This window comes from Anser anser, assembly GCF_964211835.1.
Source record: "Anser anser genome assembly, chromosome: 5".
NCBI lineage: Eukaryota > Metazoa > Chordata > Aves > Anseriformes > Anatidae > Anser > Anser anser.
The window spans coordinates 49,447,408-49,468,527 of record NC_139725.1 but is presented as its reverse complement, the minus strand read 5'-3'; the positions used below and the strand labels follow the sequence as shown (position 1 = coordinate 49,468,527).

The 21,120-nt window shown below is 42.1% G+C and overlaps 1 protein-coding gene across 1 annotated transcript; it reads right to left on the bottom strand.

Annotated features, from left to right (window-relative positions):
* Window positions 1-3,791: 3,791 nt before the first annotated feature.
* CALM1 (calmodulin 1) lies at window positions 3,792-15,255 on the bottom strand. Its single transcript, XM_083838834.1, has 6 exons — window positions 14,977-15,255; window positions 12,339-12,369; window positions 11,326-11,469; window positions 8,893-8,999; window positions 7,378-7,513; window positions 3,792-7,151 (listed from the first exon to the last, which is right to left on the bottom strand). The coding sequence occupies exons 1-6, from the start codon at window positions 14,977-14,979 to the stop codon at window positions 7,123-7,125; spliced, it is 450 nt and encodes a 149-aa protein (XP_083694960.1). The 5' UTR covers window positions 14,980-15,255; the 3' UTR covers window positions 3,792-7,122.
* Window positions 15,256-21,120: the final 5,865 nt, after the last annotated feature.

The window sequence follows — 21,120 nt, the reverse complement described above, 5'->3', positions numbered from 1 at the left end:
TTGCCTACTTCCCTTCCAACCCCCTTACAATGTGGTTTCAGCGTGAAATCCTGTAATTTATTTCAGCTCCTTCCTCTTTCCTGGCACAAGGGGAGCTGCTCTGAGCATGAATCGGGGTGGTGCCGTGAAAAAAACTCTGTGCAGCTGATCTGTTTTCTTGTGAACTTAGCTCTGTATGGGTGGGTGCTTCCTCTATGTTCATCATTCGACAACTGCCTGACCCAGAGGCTTAGACAGATTTTCAGGCATGAAGGAAGCTCACTGGTATCGATGGAATTGTGCCATGCACAGCTTGAGATAGTAGCTCTGAAAAATTTAAGTGTCTCTAACTGGGCTCCCTGATAATGATACCTTGGACTTCAGTGACGTACCTCGGTTCTTTCTGTTAAAGGAGGGTGTCCTTACTTCACCATTTGCCATGAAAAGCCATGAAAAAAGAAAGCAGTATGTGTCATAAAAATGAAAGCGGTATTTGTGAAGCACTCGGCTACTTCAGTGCCATTGGAAAAAATGAAGAAACTACTAATTCTGTCCTCAGAACAAGAGCTGTGCAGTGGGAAGTGACTTGAGTATGGAATAATGCATTCAGAAAGAAAGTTGAAAAGAAGTATTTAATAAACTGCATGCAAAAATCCTGTGGGAAGCATAGTATGAGAGTCTATAAGCCAAGACAGTGTCTTAATTTTTTGCAATCACATCTGCAACAGCCCAAGCTGGCATTTCACAGATAACCTTAATTGCGTATTTTCTAAATTTTGAGTGCTTAGTTCTGCAGCCTTAAGAGCATTCTTTTGTCATAGTATTTTCAGTGTACAAATGTGTAATATACAAAAGAATAATAACTTAAGCTAGTGAACAAGTTGTATACCTTCCTTTCCAGAAGTTAATTTGATAGAAAATACATTGGAAAGGCAGTTTTCACATTTTAGCTATGCTTACGTTAGCTGTGCTGTAGAACATGGCATCCTCATTGGTGGTGAAAAGATGTTTTACTTGTTGACTGGATGTACTGATGGAATTAACTCGTCTGTAATTCAGCTGCATAGGGTAGACAGCATCATGCTCACTGTGACTCTGATTGTCAGGGCACCTGGTGGTCACATAAAGGAATTTTTGGTCTATTAACGGCTAACGAAACAAATAGGCTATTTGAAAATATTGCTAACATTTTATGCCAAAATCCCTGACAATTTTGATGTCGCACATAGATACCTGTGGAGCTAAATATTCTTTCTTATAGTGTTTTACTTAATAAAAGAGATTCAGTAAAAAGCCATCTGAAGTCCTGGCTATGTTTTGTCTCCTACCAGGATGTCTGGAGGAAATTGTTCCTTTCAATGTGTTTGTAAAGAAAGCTCAGAATAAGCAGGGCACATTTTGCAAGTTCTGAACTGCAAAAGGCTTACAGCCGGCTTTTCCAGGCCGTGTTTTCAGGTATACATAGTACACAGGCCTAGCATGTGGTGGCGGAGTTTTCGTCTGTTGTTTGTTTGTTTGTTTTTTGGGGGTGGACACTACAAAAAGTGGACAAACCGAGTGGCACTGCCACTGCTAGAAAAACGTAATGCTCAGAGAGCTCACAGTCGAGTATTTATAGATTTGTGGGCAACAAATACTCCATGAGATGAGACTACAAAGCAGGCCCATGCTCAGGTATGCTCCTTTTTTTCTCTTGGCCTATCCATTTTTTTCACCATACTGATTTATCAGAATAACTACGGCACTGGTGTGCTGTCAGCATCGCTACTGCCAATCCCACTGCAGCCTAGCAAAAAGGGGAATGATATCCCATGTCTTTTTATGGCTTGCTCAGTTGATTGAATTGGTTCCTATTGGAATATTGTGTTCATTCTAAATGCTGCAACTGGTAGGGCAAATAGGACATTTGTTCAAGAATCTTTTTTTCAAACTTCATATTTAGAGATGTAGGAATAAAATAAACTATTCAGAACATATTTTGATTCATTTTTAGGTGACTAGCTCAGTTTTCATATTGTACTTGAACCATTAATTATCTTAAGAGACACATTATTGCCAGGAAAAGGCTGTTCTGAGAGTAATTCTTTCAGTATTTCTCCACATGTTGACATCTGAGGCAACTGAGATGAAAGTGACTTTTCTGAGATTTGTACAAGATTTCACAGTCAATGACGTTTCTGTGAAAGACCAGAGCAAGAAATTACTGTGTACGAGGCTGCAGTCCTCATTGCCAGCTACAGCCAGCTTTGCCCAACACCTCTAGTGATGCTGGACAGAGTAACTTGCAACCTCCTCATTAGTCTCTGGGGGAGATAGTGGGGGACTTTTTTTTTTTTCTTTTTAACATCACTATACATTGCTGGTGTCACTCAGCTTCTGTCCCCACAGGGATCTGGGTGAAATTTAACCTCCTGCTGCAGTATGCAGCAAGTCTCCCGGTGGGCTTGAGCAGTTTTATGCCAGGAAGGGACATGCTGCTTTCTGAAGTGTGTTCTTGCCTCTGCAGAGCAAAGCAGCGCTCGGGGAAGCGAGAAGAGGCTCCTGGTCGGTGCTGCAGGGATGGGAGCAGGGCAGGCTTGCCGGCTCTGCGCTGGTCCTGCCTGTTAGCAGCAGGAAGGAGAGCAACGCGGGCACTTGTTTAGTACTAGGTACCGGCTGTGCTTAATCATCCCGGGGCTTTAAGAAATTAATTAATTAAATTAATTCTGTTAGCCTCTACCGAATCAGCAGCTCTGTCATATATAGGGGATATTTGGCCACTTCATCCAGAGCTGGATTTATTAATATCAAACTTTAAATCAATTATCAACTACTACAGATAACCTCTGAATGCTTTCTTGATAGGGGAAACTTGCTGATAGGGGTTCTTAGAAGCATATAACATCAACCCTTTAAGTGCTTGGGCTTTCATACAAATTTTTTATAGCGAATAACATCAGGACTCTTTGGAGCTCCAAATACATGCACAATTCATTATCTACTTAATTAGTTCAAAGTCTGGTGTTTGGATTTTAAATATATATAAATATATATTGGAATTGCAATCCTGTTGTGTAAAAATCCACAAATAACACACACATTTGTCTTACTGATTTTAAGGGTGCACCTGTTCTGTTTAAATGTTTATCGTTTGCTCTCCTAAATGTCAGTCAGGAGATACATGGCACCAGCCTTTATCACCTATCTTCACTTGACTACTAGATGTTTATGGTTAGAAGACACACCGTGGTTTTGCCACAGTACTTCATCGAATTTCAGTTAGTCACTGAACCTTAAAAAACAAAACAAAACAAAACAAAACCCCCCACCCTAATTGGATTGCAGTAAGGCAGGTGGTCTAGTTAGTTTCAGGGTATGGAAAAAGCAAGCTGTACAACTGTTAGTTCTAAACCCCAAGACTGTTTTTAGTTTAATTTGGTGCCACCTGGGAACAGGGTCCTGCATCCACTTCACATGCTTACTGCCATACAGGGACCAAGGTACAGCCTCTCCCCCTCCCACCAAGCTGTGCAGGGCATGGGGACTGTCAGCAGTGGCACTGTGCAGTACCCACAGGTCAGACCTGCACCCACACATTTAATGCATTGATAAGGTGTAGGCTAACTTCTTCATCAGTTCTTGACAGCATCAGTGTTTCTGAAGCTGCAGAAGTGGGACAAATGTGTAGGGGGAATGAGTCTTCCATCACATCAGTAACCCCCCTCCTCCCCTTCATCCCACCCCAGCAAACAAAACAAATGCCCCATACCTGGAGACGCTTCAGGATGTGTGTGCCTGAGTTATTAATAAAATAAGCATGATAATGAATAATCTATGTTAAGCATTTTCTTACCCTTTATTTTTTCATTATGATCAGAAGAGGAATATGATTAACAGCAGTTTAAACTTTAGCAGTACAATTTCAGTATTAAATATAAAACTACACTGCAAGTTGATGTATTTTAAAAATGGTTATGTATAATCTAGCCTTAAATTTATGTATCAAATACAACTCAATTGTTTCTTGCCTTGACAATTAACATATCTAACAAGTTTCAACAAGCCAGACATCCATCTTTTCCATTAAAAAAAATAAGCAAGCACACCAACTCTTATTCATAACAAGGGGGTGTAAATATTCAACACTTTCCTGAGTGTTGTGCAAATAAAAACATGGTTGAGAAAGTCAGTTAAATAAGTGTAATGATAAACCTGAAGCTAAGCTGGAGGACCTTTTGATTAACTTCATATTTCATATATTACTTGCATCAGTTGAGAGCAACATGAGTTACAGAACTTCCATGAAAACAAGCCACTTACAAGCAGGTGGTTAAGCTTGATCAGTTTATTAAAAGGATTATATGACACGGTTGCCTGCAATAGCAGGGGACTGGATCTGATGACCCAGGAAGTTCTCTCCAGTCCCATGTTTCTAAGCCATGCACCAAGTGTATCCAGCCCACACTTTCACATTTGGAAAAAGCCAAAGCCACACGCACACACCCACAAAAAAAAAAGAAAAAGAAAAAAAAGTCCTTGATGACACTGTTTCATTTCTCTAGATACTCACTACGCGGAAAGGAACAGAGCTAAAGTCCTGTACAGAGGATACATTTACTCGAGGTTGATGTGGTACTGAAGTCAGTTAATAATTAGATACCTCCAGGCAGATTCAGTTACAGGGCATACCAACACTGCACACTGCCAGACAATTTCTAATCAAGCCAAGAACCTCTTGCAGGAATGAGGTCTCTTTGCTAGCAAGCACAGAGCACACTGAATAAGCTAAAAGCAGCTGTTCTTAAATGAACTACCCTACCAACCGTGAGTGAATGACAGATAGATGGTAAGAAGCATTTACCTACTGGACAAGATCTCTGCACACTCAGGCAGAAGTAATTAGTTCAGAGCAGCAACCCTTGCTCCTACCTTGCCTGTCTCAAGTACATTCTCGTTCAAAGCTGGTCTACAGACTCAGGGCAGCCACTCTCGGGCACTGCCAAAGAAGCAGTCTGCAGCTGCCATGCAAGGCTCTACTTTCAAGTGGCAGTCAGGCATTCTCATCGCAGCAGCCGGTTTGTTATGACAGCATACGCAGCCATAGCAAAAGCCTTTACAACTAGAGATCTAAACAACTGCCTAGATTCAGCCCATCTAACTTTCAGGCACTTGGTTAAGGTGTCCGGGTACCTAGTCACCCAGAGCTCCCCCCAGCAACAACCAAGAATAAAAAATAAAAAATAAATCACTGAAGGCAGATAGTCTCGATTGCCTTCTGGAGGCATCTCTTTAGCCCCACCGAGTGAGGCTGCATTTCAAGCAACCAAGTTCTTAACACAGGCACCTCAGTTAGACAGGATGAATGGAGACCTGCATCTCTCTCAAGAGATAGTATCAATACTCTCCAAAACCAAAGGCAATTAAGCAATTAATGTTTGCAGCTCCAGTTATATTTGGAAACAGACTTACAGTCAAGTAACAAAGCTATAGTCCCTCCCTCCCAAGCATAAAAGCCTTCCACATGGAGGCTCTGCTATTAAAAACAACATTCTTCCAAAACAAAGAAGAGTGAACACAGCTGCTTTGCTACTCATTCATGGGGAAGCTGAAGGATCAGAGAACACTTACTCAAAGACCTGGAATGACTAAGCATTGCTAGTGCATGCAAAGCAGAAGTAACAAGACTGTTTTTAAATTAACCCTAGTCCTCTTCTCCACCCCATAAAATTCATGCAAGTGTTTGAGAAGATAGTCAAGACATAATAGCCCCAGTTTCCAAAAAGGCTTTTGTTATTTTAAACATTGTAAGAGAAATGTCCATTTCTTTCTGTGGGTAGAGAAATGCATTTTTGGCATGTTTGAGAATCATAGATATCTATGAAGTCCATGCTGTTTAAGTGCTCCAACTGGTTTCTATAACCTGTCAAAAAAAACATAGCAATCTATCCATGTTCCCCCAGTATCGACATGCATGCTCAGAGCTCTCCACTTTAGTGAAATGAGGTGTTACTTCTCTGCTGATAGTTGACGAGTCAGCATTACACGACTTTGAGACCAACTAAATTAACATTGTCGTAATATGAAAGGCAAGCACAAGTTCATTTATTTATAGCAAAGGTCTTGGGTTACAGGAGGTCAGTTCTTGCCATCTCGAAAAGATAGGGGATAACTTATTGCATACATGTGCATTATAATTTAGCAGCAAGTCATTCATAGAAACGCTTCCCTCCTACTGCTTTTTTGGTTTATTATCTCAATTATATATATATTTTAGCTTTACAAAGCATTTAACACCACCTTTAAGTTAATGGTCTTTTATTGGAAAAAAGACTAGCATTTACAACTTGGAATGGACATAAATTGTAATGTCTTGAACAGCAATGTTGATAGTTGTGCTGAAGTCCACAGGCTACTCCGCCAGCTCCAAGTCATGGTACAGAAGGTTTTAAAAATATGAGAGTCCAAAGATGCTCCCTTGGTGAAGGTTTCTTTTAAAAATTTTGTGAACGGTAACAGCCCGACACCCGTTTCACTATAGTGCAATGCAGACAATGTTAAACCAATATTTTAACACAGACATGCCATCCATAGTTAAGATCATCGTATTTTTTGGAGCACACTGCTACGTACAGGAGAACCATTCAACCTTTAGGGCATTTTCTCTAAGTTTTGCATCCTTCAACCATTTTTGCTGCATACCATCCTGAGGTATAAACCAATTTTAAAGTAAACCAGCTATGACAATTTATACTACAAATTGATCTAGAATCCACCATTGAACAAAAGAGTGGATCTTTTAGGTTGTTTTTTTCCTTTTTATACAAATGTCTGACTGTGCTCAATTGTCAAGCTGCATGCATGAAAAACTGGCCAGCCCAAACAGTGTAATAGTCATTAGCAAATGGAACTTTTGAGTTCACTAAGTGCTTCCTTTTTTTTTATTTTCAAGGTAGTACAATTATTTATATTGTAAAACTGATGTTTAACTTGATCTTTTGGGGACAGGACCACCAACCATTACATGCAGTTTGTGGACAGAAGGTATTTTGACATTCAGTTTTGCTATACAGAAACAGAATGAATAAATGAACATTTTTTTGCAAGAGGTAAGTAAAAGATTCAATTTGATTCTTCTAGAGGAAAAAAGGTGTAAAGGAGGTCTCTTCACTTTGCAGTCATCATCTGTACGAATTCTGAAAAGACAAAAGGTCACTGATTTATTGTCTCCAGAGTATTTTCAACTATCATAAATCTTAAACATACTTGGCATAAAAAAACATCAGATGCAGTGGAAGTTAGTTTTTCCTCCACAGAAGTGGACAACTGAATAAACTGTTCATCTCCAAATACTAGAAAATAATGGCCTATTCAGTACACCTTCACTAAATCTGAGTAATGAGTCAAGATAAGCTTTTTTACCTTCATAGTTGACTTGCCCATCCCCATCAATGTCTGCTTCTCTGATCATTTCGTCTACTTCTTCATCTGTTAGCTTTTCTCCTAAGTTTGTCATAACATGACGTAGCTCTGCCGCACTGATATAACCATTGCCATCCTGTGGGGAAAATTTCACAAGATTATGATCAACAATCCTGACACTGATCTACTCTGAAACTATATCTAGGTTTCTACAGACTGTTCTTAAACTAGCCTTATAGCACATAGGACAGACATACAGATCCTGCGTACTGCTACAGTGTGGATCAGTCCCATCACCTTATGAAGCATGCTTCCCAACAAAGCCTTCTCTAATTATTGTACTGTAAGAACAACTGCATGCTGGATTTGCAGCTGTTTTAAGGTGCTTTAATGCTTATTTTTGAAAGATTGTTAGAAAAAGTGCTTTAGTTTCTCTGCTGCCTAAGCAACCAGAAGGCTAGTTTCCCCACCAGCAAGCATAGTCAGCTTTCTATTCCATGAAAACACTGCTTCTATAATCAGACTGTGGGCAGCTAAGTTAGGCTTCTTATATAAGATCTAGAACAAATCACACCTTCAAAGAAAACATTTTAATGCAACTCATAAGCAGTTGTGACAAGAACAGTGGCAAAAAGAATGACAATTCTAAGTCAGCATTCCATTAGTTATACCAAAACTTAGAGCATGTATCCAGCCATTTCAGGAATTGTCTTCTGTCTACATGAAAAACACACTGAGAGCAGGAGCTTAGGTGGTGTCACATCTGCCACCACTCACCAACCTAGTCTGCAGAAATAAACCTGGGGGAAGTACTAAGTAAACAATCAAACATCTGCTCTAGAACACCTTCCAGCAAAGGAACAGAGACTGGCTCTTCTTCCACAAAAACGGGAAAGAGACCTTCCACGCACACATATGCATTAGCTTATCAGCTGTATCAGCCACTGCACAGCACAATTCTCTTGTAGTAACTGTCATACCCAAACAATCCAAAGAGGGGAACCCCTGTTCTAAAAACAGCTTGTCAGAACTTTTATCATGTACGCCCAGGTTATCTTTAATGAAGGTGGGAGTTGAGCTTAAGTTTTTCTGAAAGTAACTGCAAAGCCTGCATCTTTAAGACAACATGCCGCCTTGTCTATTACAGGCGCTCCTTGTGCCTGTAAATACTGGTGACATCTTAGCTTCAAAAGCTTTAAGATCTTGCACACCCATGTTAACGTTTCTGCAATTCCCCAAAATCAAAAGGTAGAGAAGATTACAAAAATACAAGACCCCTTCACCCCCCCAAGCATCAAGCTCTGCTCAACTTTGCTCTTAAAAGGCCAGAAAGTTTTCTTCCTGGAAAAGCCTCAAGTTTAGCACTGCTGTGTAAGTAGATACAGCCAGCCTGCTCTGCTACAAGTTCTCCTGCCTCTACTACGAGGTTTTTCCTTTCAGACAAGATGAGAGAACACTGAGAAAGAGCAAAGCATCATTACTTCTTCTAAAGAATATTTGAAGATCTAGGAATACCTTGTCAAAGACTCGGAATGCCTCACGGATTTCTTCCTCGCTGTCTGTGTCCTTCATTTTTCTGGCCATCATGGTTAAGAATTCAGGAAAGTCGATAGTGCCGTTGCCTTAATGAAAACAAACTTCCAAAAATTAAACTCCCGTGCTTGCTTTTAACGCAAAAAAATCTGGCATTTAATTTAGCCAGTGACAAGAATCATACTGACAGGTACTCTGAACTATTCCTATAGAAGAACCTGATGTTTTCCTTAAATTGTTACCTTTGTTTTTTTGCTTTTAGTGTGCAACAGCCACTTCCACCCCAGTGTTTCAGCACAAAGTCAACTGCTGCTTTCTTTCCAAAGAAAGCCATACCATCGCCCACCCAACTTGCACATAACCTTGGAATATCAGACTGATATTTTAACAGATATGGTTCGATAAGGTTCACTTTTACTTAAAAAGTATCTCCAAAATTAATCATTTAGCTTGTTTACAATCTCCCAAATAATGTGGGAGATTCCAGAAGCAAGTATATTAAAGCTAGCACTACTACTCCATGACATCTAAAATTTAAGAAAGTTCTTCACTGTTCATAAATACTTGTTTCCTTGTTCAAAATCAACTTTATCAGCCTATGTTGTATACCACAGAAGTAATACACAATTTTAAGGTCCAACAAGTATCTGCAAACAACTGACATTAGAAAAACTTGTTATTTCTGATAACTATAGCAAGTATTTTGCACTGCAAAACTGAAAATCCCCACCAGTGTTCAGGCCTCATCCCTAAGATTAAGTTCCAGTTCAAAGTAAAGACTCAAACTTGAGGCTGCTCAAGGCTGATAAATAATAAGGAACAGATGAGTATGGTAAAGAAACAAAGTTCTTTCAAGCTACACCAAGTAGGTTAGCATAGTCATGATCCATCCCTACATGCCAAAGCAAAGCATTAAGCAGTTCACCACGTAACTAAGATCTACCTGTTGCCCAAGGGAAACATGCAAAACTCATTGGATAAATTTAAACTGCATTCATTTAACTGCTTTGTTATGAAAACCTTTGCAGTTTAGGGATTCCAGATTAAGACATACGGAGCTATTTATCACGGCCAACTTCATCTACCAGCTAAGTCAGAACACAGGTCTTATACACAACTTCAGAAAATTCTCAATGAGCATGCAGAATATTAGCAAAGCACTCTGCTGTGAAGCAACTTTAAACATATGGGCAAGGCGTACGCATCTGAAGTCCTCACTCTACTTTCAATTTTAAAGCCATGTTGCACTGGTAGATTAAACTGAATGAAAGCAGATTTGTATTAGATATAAAGGAAGAAATTCTTCACTCTGAGGGTGGTGAGGCACTGGAAGAGGTTGCCCAGAGAAGCTGTTGCCCAGGGAAGAGGATGCTCCATCCCTGGAGGTGTTCAAGGCCAGGTTGGATGGGGCTTCGAGCAACCTAGTCTGGTGGGAGGTGTCCCTGCCCATGGCAGGGGGGTTGGAACCAGATGATCTTTAAGGTCCCTTCCAACCCAAACCATTCTATGATTCTATGAACACTGCAGAACAGCCTGGAGAAGCCACTATACACCACCTCTACATAGCACTGCAAACCCTGAGTATCAAGAAGGTTCAGTACCTGCATCCAAAAGAGTTGGCAATTAAGTTTAACTTACACTTTCAGGAAAGTAATTTTGGTTAACAAACTGATAATCCACAGCCTTGCCAATATACTTTTCATTCTTCAGAATATCACAGAAAAGTCACTATCCACCAACATAAGAGATCAAAACCTTGACACCACCAAACACAGTAAGCTTTTCCTTTCTGTAACTGCTAGCCTGAGCAGAGTCCCAGAGAAAGACTGCATACATCCCTTCTGGCATCCACATGAACCATTCTGGTCAACTTTGATACAAGAAGGCTTTCCTGCTTTTCCAGGTGACAGCCTCCAACTGCTCCCCCTATCTACCAGTAATCTAACACCCTACATTAGACTATCCACACTCTCCATGTTGCGCTTCCAACTCTTGAGTTTAGCATTATTCCATTGTAATCACGTCTTCAACCTTAAACAGAACCAAACATTAATACAGCTATTAAGAACAGCAAGGGCTGACAAAACATGCATGGAAAAGCTAGGTAGAAACAGGTTAAATGCAGGTCAGGATAAACTGAATAGCAATAGGAAGCCTGGAATCCATAAAATATTAAAGGCAAACAGCATAACTTTGTCTCTGCCCATCTTTTTACTTTAAGATTCTCACTTAGACAGCTAGCGTCTTTGCTGTGCGGAGAACAAGCAAAATAACAGATGCCCCCAAGTATAATTTCTATCCAATATTTCTAAAAACTTTGCTTTGAGCACAGTCATAACATCTTTATATAGACCAGGCGTGGATGACATACACAGAAAGATAGTTCTTCATGTTGTAAATCATTCTAACACTCACCATCAGCATCTACCTCGTTGATCATATCCTGCAATTCTGCTTCTGTTGGATTTTGACCCAACGACCTCATGACAGTTCCCAGTTCTTTTGTTGTAATAGTACCATCACCATCCTTGTCAAATAGGGAAAAGGCTTCCTTGAACTCTAGAGGCAGAAACAGTGCCATTGTTTAGTGACATCACCAGCTAAGAAAACTGCATACAAAAACGCATTCCAGTGAAAAACGTCTGGTAAGATTTTGGGAAACATTTAACTTGCCCATGTATTGGCAGAATTTGTGTTTTCAAATATTAATAAAAAATTGCAGTACCAACAAAATCTGCACAGCCACATGACCTAAGTTCCAATGTGCTAACATCATATTACAATGCGAATGCATTTCAACATCTTGTTGCTTGAATTACTGTTGCAGCACAAATTGCAGCTCTTTGGGATAAGTCAGGGGAACCCAACAGTTCACCCATTCACCATCAACAAACTTACAGGAATAAAAATAAGTGGTAAATGGCAACACAAGGCAACAGACAATAAGAATTAGCGTCACCCTCAAGTGGGTGTGACTGGTCTCCACAAGGTCAAATACTACTCTCTCAACCAGTTTGAGTTAGACACTGTTAGAAGTTATTTAAAAACGCTTGTGTTAACTGGTAATAAATCAGTAGTAGGTTTATTTTTTGCTATTTCATTTCAAGTTTATCTTCACCTGAAAAAAAGAATATTCTGCCTTGAATAGTTCTGCCTTGGCTCCAAGAAGTTCACTGAAAATTCTTGCAATTACTTGTTTGCAAGAAATGTAGAAACACTTGGCTCAAATAATCTGCAGTCCACATTGAAACAGAACATACCAATAATCTTCCAGAACTTTTTAAAAGGGAGTGCTTTTTTTTTGTTGTTAAGGGAATTGTTAGTACAGATTTGAAATTGTAGAAAAAAAGATGATCCCATTATGTTTGAGATATTTTCTTTCAGTCACAAGGAATTAGCCAAAAAGTATGTATCATTAAGACACTTACCAGCAATCTGTTCTTCAGTCAGCTGATCAGCCTACACGAAGAATAGAATATTTTAGAATAATGTTTACCTCTAGCTGTGTCAAGCCACGAGGCCCTTCCCTCAAACTTCAGTAAAGATTTATTATTACCATTACAGAGGCACTTGCAACCCCTGGAATTCTCCCTCTGCAAGAAGGGATTCCACTCACCTACACAATGCAGCCATTCCCAAAAGCGTAAGAACTAGCATGTTCCAGAACTGCCCACTCAGAACTATGTGCCATCCTTTGCCTTGAAGAACCCGATTTCGTCGGGCAAAGGACACAAGGCAGGCTCCTTGTAGTTGATCAGAAGAGCATGAAATCCTTAATGACATGCTTAGAGTCTTGCATCACATCAGATGTCACTTCCAGAAGTACAGTGACCCTACTCAAGCGTGGGGCTATTTGCACATCAGTGGGCTAACGGCAAGTGTGCCACCTAGTGATCTAACACTACGGCAGCCCAAGCAGCAGCCTACAGTAAGCTTAACAGACAGAACCGTGCTGTAATAGGAGGAAATGCTGCTCAGTATCAGAGATTTTCACCATCCGACAACACGAAAACACCAGTTTGTCACATTATCCCTCCATTCAGCCAAGCACCCTAAGATGCCTCCCACTGAGGCACAAACCACAGTGCACATCCTTCTAACACCAAGATTTAAAGTGCTCGCCTGTGACCTTCTGCACATCAGGAGGCCAGTGCTGCATCCAGAGGTGCACTGCGCAGCGGGCAACTGAACGCGCTCCTCCAGAGCTCAGCTGTGCTGACTGCATCCTTCCAGAAGTCTCCCCTTTCTGTACAGATAGGGCATCGCAAAAACCTCCACTGATCAGACTAAGATAGCTGGTTCTTCACAGAAATCATTCATTTCTCTCATCATTAAATGAAAAACAAGCCTAAAACTGAATTTTAGTTACCTAGACATGAATATTTGAAAACAAAGTACTAGCTCCTGTAAGGCTTCTTTTATTGAAAAGCTTTTACCAATACAAAAAAAATAATGCTGCTGGTCAAAGAAAGCAGGCATCTTGCAACCCTTTTGTCCTAAAATACCATTAATCTCGAGCATAAAAGCCAGGTAACTACAGCAAAGGGCAACAAATGCAATGGAGAATTAACAGGCTGCATGATCTGTCAAGCCCCGCACAGGTGAACAACAGGGTTGGAAGCTTGCCGGATGTGTTAAGTGACACACAGACATCATCAGTATTTAGGTGCCGACTTTAGTGTTTTATGTCTGTAAGTAGTGATTAAACAGCTCCCCACATGTATGGCAGGGTAAGAAAATAGTGGAAATATGCTTGCAGTTAAAAACCAAATTCACATTTCTTACGTCACGCTAAACGACTGTAGAAAACGTCTTCAAAAATCCAGCTTGACCTCCCACTCTTTTCGCGATTTTCCACCAAAGATAAGGCTTCCCTTAAAAATCATCTCAGCAATTTACATAACAGACCAAATGCCCTGCAGAACAGGAAACGGTGCCACGCCTCGGCAAAAACCCCAACCAGCAGCACCAGCTTTCTGCCCCGTGTCTCGGGGCTCCGGATGCCTCCGAAAAGTGGCGTCACACCAAGACACGGCAGCGCCGGGGCTGTCCTCGGGGCTCGGCTCGCTGCAGGCGGCCGCCAGCGCTGTGCTGGGGGACAAAGGTGCCTGGGGCTGGGGCTGCCACCCCGGCCCGCCACCAAACCGTGTCCCGGTGGTGTCAGCCTGCCCCGGCGGGGAGGGGAGACCGACAGGCAGCACGGAGCGACACCCAGATGGCCAGAAAGCGATTGGAGGGCAGCCTGCTCCCCCCCTCCAAAAAAAAAAACCAAAATAATAATAAAAAAAGAAATCCCAACCCTTCCCTCCTCGTCGGGGGGCTGCCCCCGAAGCCCCCAGCCCCAGGCTGCCATCCCCGGGGCTGTGGGGGCAGGCGGGCAGCGGCGGGCGCAACAGGCGCCCTGCCCGGCGGTCAGTGCTGCACTGCGGCCCCGCTTCCTTCCCCTCCCCTTCCCCTCCCCTCCCTCCCCCGGGCGGGGAAGGCAGCGGCTCCCCCTGCCCCAACCCCCATCCCCATCCCCTTCCCCTATCCCCCCCACCCCCCATCCCCTACCCCCGGGGGCTGGAGGGGGGTGGGGGGAGAGAGGCTCGGCTGCCCCCCCAACCCCCGCGGCCGGGGGCCAGGCGGCGGGAGGCAGGGAGGAAGAGGAGGAGACATGATGTAATGCGGGCAGCCCGGCTGCGTTTTTGGGGACGGTACCGGGGAGGAATGGGGGGGGAGGGGGGGGCTGAGGGCGCAGCAGCCGCAGCGCGGTCTCCCCCCCCCCCCGTCTCGGTGCGCACTGCGGCCGGGGCGCAGCGGGGCAGAGCCGCGGCCCCGGGGAGCGGCTCCCGGCCCTTTCCGGAGGGCGAGGCGGGGCGGGCGGCGCCGCGGGGGAGAAGGAAGCGGCGGCAGGGAGAAGGGAAGGGGGGGGGGGAAGGGAAGAGAAGGAAGGGGTGCCCGGCACGGCCGTTAGCTTTGCGGCCTCCCGCCGCCCCCGCGCCGCAGCCCTCCCCGGGGACAGCCCGGCTCGGCCGCCCCTCTCCTCAGCCAGCCCCCGGTGCTGCGGGCGGCCGCGCTACCTACCATGGCGCGGCGGCGGCGGCACGAACTGCGCGACCACGAGCGGCGGCGGCGGCTGCCTCCTGCTGCTGCTCCTCCTGCTGCTGCTGCTCCTCCTGCAGCTGCTGCTGCCCGGCGCGGCGGCGGCGAGGAGTGCTGGGGGAGCGAGGCTGCGCCGTGCCGCTATATATGGAGCGCTGTATCCCTCCGCCGGAGCGGGGCCTTTTTCTCCCCTCCCCGGCGCGCTCTGTGTGAGGGTGACTGCGGCGAGCGGCCCTGCCCCCTCCGCCGCCCGCCCCTCCCCGCCCCGCCCGCCCGCTGCGGGAGACGGGGCACGGAGGGGGCGCCCCCAGACACCCCCCTCCCCCCCCCGCCCCGTCCCCGCACCCCTCACGCCCCTGAGGTAAGAGCGGAGGGAGCGGCCCCGCTGCGGGGGCCCTGCCCGCGCTGCCCCGGGGCCATTTTGCGGGCAGCCCGCGGACCCGGAGCCCCCTTCTCTGCCCGTCGCCCCCCGGGGGTCCCGGCGGCTCGGGGCCGTTTTTCCCCGTTTTCCCCAGTTTTCCCCATCCCCGGGGGCAGCAGCTGGGTGCCGGGGGTGCGTTGCCCAAGCGTGTTTTTCGGGGAAACCTGGGCGAGCAGGGGGCACGGCAGAGGCCGGAGAGGTGGTGTGGGGCTCTGAAGTGACCACCCTTGCCTTTAACCTTTAATCTTTAGGGCTTTTATCAAGCGCCAAAATGTCGCTCACGGTAAAATTCAGTCCAGAATCAGGAGGTCTACGACTGACGTGTCACTTCGGCCCCTTCTCAGCACAGCCGCTGTAGTCCCCAAGTGAGGGGCAGCAAGCACACGGCCTGATGTTCCTCCTTCGTTCCTCCTTCGTTCCTCCTCTGCCTCCCAGGCTTTGGGGATTTGGGCCACCAACCGATGATAACCCAGGTAAATACCGTAGCGTCCACGTTGTACCTTTTTTAACAGGTACAGAAGCATACAAACATGGACCTACGCTAGGACCAAGAATTTTGCTTCCGTTTGTGACAGGAACCCTTAGATGCTGAGCTTCCTTGCAGCTCATGGTATTTTTAGTTAAGGTTGTAATTTGGGCCTCTCCGGATTGGAAGGTTAGCGGTATTTCCGTTGTGGTCGTAATTCTGATGATCTTACTGCAGTGTAGCACTAAATCTTCTAAAATGCATTTTTCTATTCTTCCATTTTTGAAAAATTTTGCATACTTTCAGCCTTTGAAATAAAAGCCAAATGGGTTAGGTTCTGTTTATTTAACCATTTCAGTAGCTGTACCAGTGAAGTTAAAATTCATTTGCTTGCCTTGGTGGAACACAAAGATAGGTTGGCAAACACAACTATCATCTATTTCCAATCTAGAAATACTTCTCATAGCGAGCTATAGCTTATTCCACATGTCATAGTTGGGTCCCAAAACTGTTTTAACATTTGTGTAAGAAGTAGTGTCTGAAATGGTGTCAGAAGACCGATTTGCAGCTGGCTGGTCTGCAAATGATAGGTTTATGGACAGCTTCCATTTTAGCTGCAGAATGCCTCGCCTCCTATATTAAACGTATATATATTTAAATACAAAGCAGTGAGGTTGAATTTCGTTTTTTTTTTTGCATAGAAGAACATGCAAATCGATCTTTTGTTTTCAAACCAGACCAACAATTTTAAGCTCTTATTTTCCCAGCTTAATTTCTTTCCAGAAAACATGACACAATGCTTGATTGATGTGGGCTACAAGAGCTTTTGCTTGGATAAGTGAATCTTGGAACTCCCTGAGTCTCACGGGGATGTCTGAAGAATGTTCATGTGCAAATCATTCACTTCATTGCGCTGGCCTCACACAAGTGAAGATCTCATTATTGAAATGAGAGCTCTATACAAATATTGGGCTAACAAATTTATACAGTTATCTCACAAAGATAAATAGCTAATGCAATCTCATGGTCTTTGGCCAAAATGTTTCTAATGTGGAAGGCTGAAGGTATTACCAGGAGAATAATCTCACCAACACTTCAATGCGACAATTTAGAATGTGGGTGCTTATTTTCCAGTACATGTAATACATTCTTCCGTTGATACAAAGCCTTCACTTGTTAAAAAGTGAAGGGATTAGATTATATCTGTTGAGGAGAGACTATGAGACACGTAACTAAACTTCATGGAGATTCTTTTACAAAGTACCAACATTACAATGTTTGTACCTATGTGAAGAAACTTGGAAATGTGAGTTAAAAAGCCTCATGGTCGCGCTCAGCGAAGGCTGCCAAAGATTAACGGGACCTTTGAGTAGAAGGTTTGCTATAGGCTTTTTCCTATTTCTTTCTTTTAATTGTTGTTTTGGTGGGTGGGTGTGACTACTATTGCTAATTCTTACTGGTTTACACTAATAAATCATTTTTCTATATAAATGGAATTTTAAAATAAAATTGCCTTTTGAGTATCTTGCAATATAGTCTCACTTTATTTCAGAAAAATTTCAAGATGACCAAATGAGATACCACAGATAGGTTTTGCAGTAGTTTCTGTTAAATTGCGTCATTCTGGATTTGAAAGTATTTCACAGCTACTACTCCAAAATAACATTCTGACTAAGGGGATTTTTTTTCCTGATTTGACATATGGTAATGATAAATGTAAACAAAATGGAACACTGAAGTTTTTTCTGCTTATTTAATGTGGAAAACCTCATCTAAACTGGCATCTGCCTGCTCTTTGTAAGCTTGCTTTCACTCAGTTGTACAGCTCGAGTTTTATCGGTATTCTTTGTTCACTTAAAATTTACATTGAGTTGTGAGCAGGCAAGAAATGCCCCTGTCATTCCAATGACATACAGTGTCAAATGGTTTGCCAGGTACTTATACAATGTCTCATTCAAAATCTCCTGGATCTCAGTGGGAGCTGGACTCGGCCATGGAATTACTCGGTAGTTGTGCCTAAAACCGTACGCGTTGGCCATCCCATTGCTACCGAGTTTTTCTGTGAGCAGAGGGCTAGGCAGTAGCTATTAAGATGAATTTCTAACCGAGCGTTTCTGACTGGTTAAGGTTTACTGTTCTAAACAAATTTACTCTGTATCACTAAGCATGTTTTTGTCAACTTGTGTTTAAGCTGTAACATTAACAAAAGATTAGTTTACAAATTTATTAGGCCCAGTCAAAGACTCGCAACCATTCTACCAAGTATTACACCTCAGAAATTTGTCTTAACATGACCTTAAGGTCTCCGTTGGTCTCTGTTTCTGTAGAGATGTATATGTCCGTTCTTTGGGAGTAGCCTAAGATAGGAGAAGGAACTCTATTAGGAACTCATAAATATAATAAACCTTACCACTTACATGTAAGGAGTGTTTTTCAGCCTTGGTTAGTTAACATAAGTACTGAAGAAAGTGGGTTCACACATATAATTTGTTTTCTCATAGATAGTTGAACAAAAATCAAAATAAAAACAATTCACAGGCATCTGCCCTTGGAAAAAGGATGTGAGAACAGACCCAAGTTTGAGATTGGATGTAATGCTCAGCTGGGAGGCTGTTATTATGGCGATAAGGATAGATAACCAGGATATAATAATTTTGAAGTATAAGAACTCAAAATCAAGTATGTAAGAGTCTGTGCATATACCTGTGCATCCAGAACAAATTCAAAATCAGTTTTTACTGATATAACATTGCCAGTTTTATGTTTAAACTACCTAAACTGGCGTTGAATTTGTTGTATTCCTTTTCAAATCCATTGGAATTCTGTTGGTGTATCAGAGGAGAGTTTTTGTACCTTCTCTAAAATTCTGCTTGTATAGTCGACGTTTCTTTGGGAGACCATTTTCCACAAAATTAATGTTTCTAAATGCCATTGGCAGCTGTGAAACACTGAGCCAGTATCCTTATAAAAATACTCTATGAGCTTCACTAAGATTGCAAATAAGTGGGTGGAACTCCATTGAAATAAAAAGCTAGAACAGAGTTGAATTTGACCACATTTATGCAAGATGTAAAAATAAAAATTGCTTTAATCTTAACATTTAAGTTTCCAGGCCTGGTAGCTCTTTTCAATGGGAACATACATGTTCCTGTAGGTTACTGTTTCTTTTCTGAAAGGGGGGGGAACTCCTCAATATTTTATACGTTCATAATTTCTTTATATTTGCCTCATTCCCACTGACGTATATTAAAATCACACATAATACGGATCTCCTCTGAGCATTAAGAGCCGAAAGACCATCTGTATAATTGAATAATAGTAGTTGTTCCTTATGTTGAGAGTCCATTGTCTTGTAAAGTTTTAGGTGGTGATATAAAACTGATTTAGCCGTTGGTTAGAACTAAATTATTTACACATTGTAATTAAATTAGTGAGTACTTTTCTACGTAGCTATGTAAATTGGCACCCTCGGGGCCCAATAATTTAAGAAGTTTCATGTTCTAAACTTAGGGAAGTTTGAGTGGGGAACCATAAAGATCCTATCTTAAAAAGATTTGCACAGATGGGAGTTACAGAGCTGCTCCCATACATAAACTCAGCCATGTATTTTGCAGGTTAAACATTATAAAGTAATTATTTTAAACCAAAGTACTTTTCCCTACTTCTTACATTTGAAATGTACAAGGAATTTAAAAAAAAAAAAAACAACAACTTTTTCACACAGTCTTAAAAAACAACATTTCTTCATAGCACTATGAAGAGTTTGCTAGAAACAGAGTATCTGAAAACAGGATTTTCCTTCTCAGGTTTTGTAATTGCCAGTTTCATAGAAAGGTAAACATTTGGATGATTCATGATATAAACAGAAGTTACTCGTTCCATTTGTTCTATTGTTTATGTTTTGTTATTATTTGCGTTTTTATGGATAAAAGCCAAATTGTATTTGCTATTTTTCAAGAATCAAATGCGGGAGAGGACAGAATATTTATAAATGCATGTTTGATAAGAATTTAGTATTTTTACGTAACGTTGTCAAACATAACATATTTCCTAGGTAATGTTTCTTCACTGTTGGCTACATTTATATGTACTAGAGTCCCTGACAACGATTGTAGTTGATATATCTGCCAAAGAAAAGTGTTTTTTTTTTAAACTGCAAATGTATTTTGAAATATCCTGTATGGAAAGATATGTATGGGAACAGTCATTCTAATGACAGGAAAAATTCTGTTTCTAATTTCAGTAGACACTGATTACTCAAAATTTTAAATGAAAATATAACAAACATTAAAACAATTCTTAGTCAAACTCACCTTACTAGGAATGGCCTGAGCTTGCATTTAGTTTTTGAAGAACATGCTGAAAAACTGAGCGAGCCAAAACCTGATTTACGTTATAAGTTCAGATTTCTGTGAAAACTAACAGATAAAAGCCAAGCAGTTGTTGCCGTTAGCTACAGAATTTTAACCAACATATAGGTTAACATGGCATGATAAACAGTGATAAACAAGTACATTTCAAAACTTAAGGCCTGAAGAAAGGTTGGAAATCAGTTTGTTCAACTCCAGTACCTAGCTTTCTTATTTCAGTTTGTTCTACTTAACACATGACAACAAAACAAACAAAAACCTTCAAAGTTACTTGAGATTGCTTTTTTACATAACAGAAGTGATCGGATTCTCTGTTTATATGATTTTTACACCTCTCTTTTGTTCATGAGTAATTTATTTTCATCTGAATATTCCCATGGGGCAAGCTGGGACATTAATTTTGCAATAAAAATCCCAACTAAATTTAGCAAACAATTTTGCTTAAATATAGGAGCATTTCAGAAAACTTTCAGAAAACATTTAGCATAGATATAGAACTAAACAGTCGCAGAATCAGGCCCTGGTATTGTAAAGCAGGAAGCAAAAGTGTTGTTTTGAATTTTGCTTGTTTCTGATCTTTGCTGATAAACAAGTACAAAGATATATGGCACAGGCAGGCAAGTATGTAAAATCCACAGATACTTCTGATGGCCACGTCTCCCTTACTTAACCCCAAATCGTACTTCTGCAGTAGCTCCGTGTCAATACATTTTCTTTGGGTCAGATAGGACACACCTATCTGGCATACAGGTGGTTACACACCTTCATGGCCACAGCTAGAGTAAAAAAATCAATAACTGCAAATACAGAGTTCAAGGGCGATCGGAATCGTAGTTTCCAGTACAGATTTTCAGCAACTACAAACACGC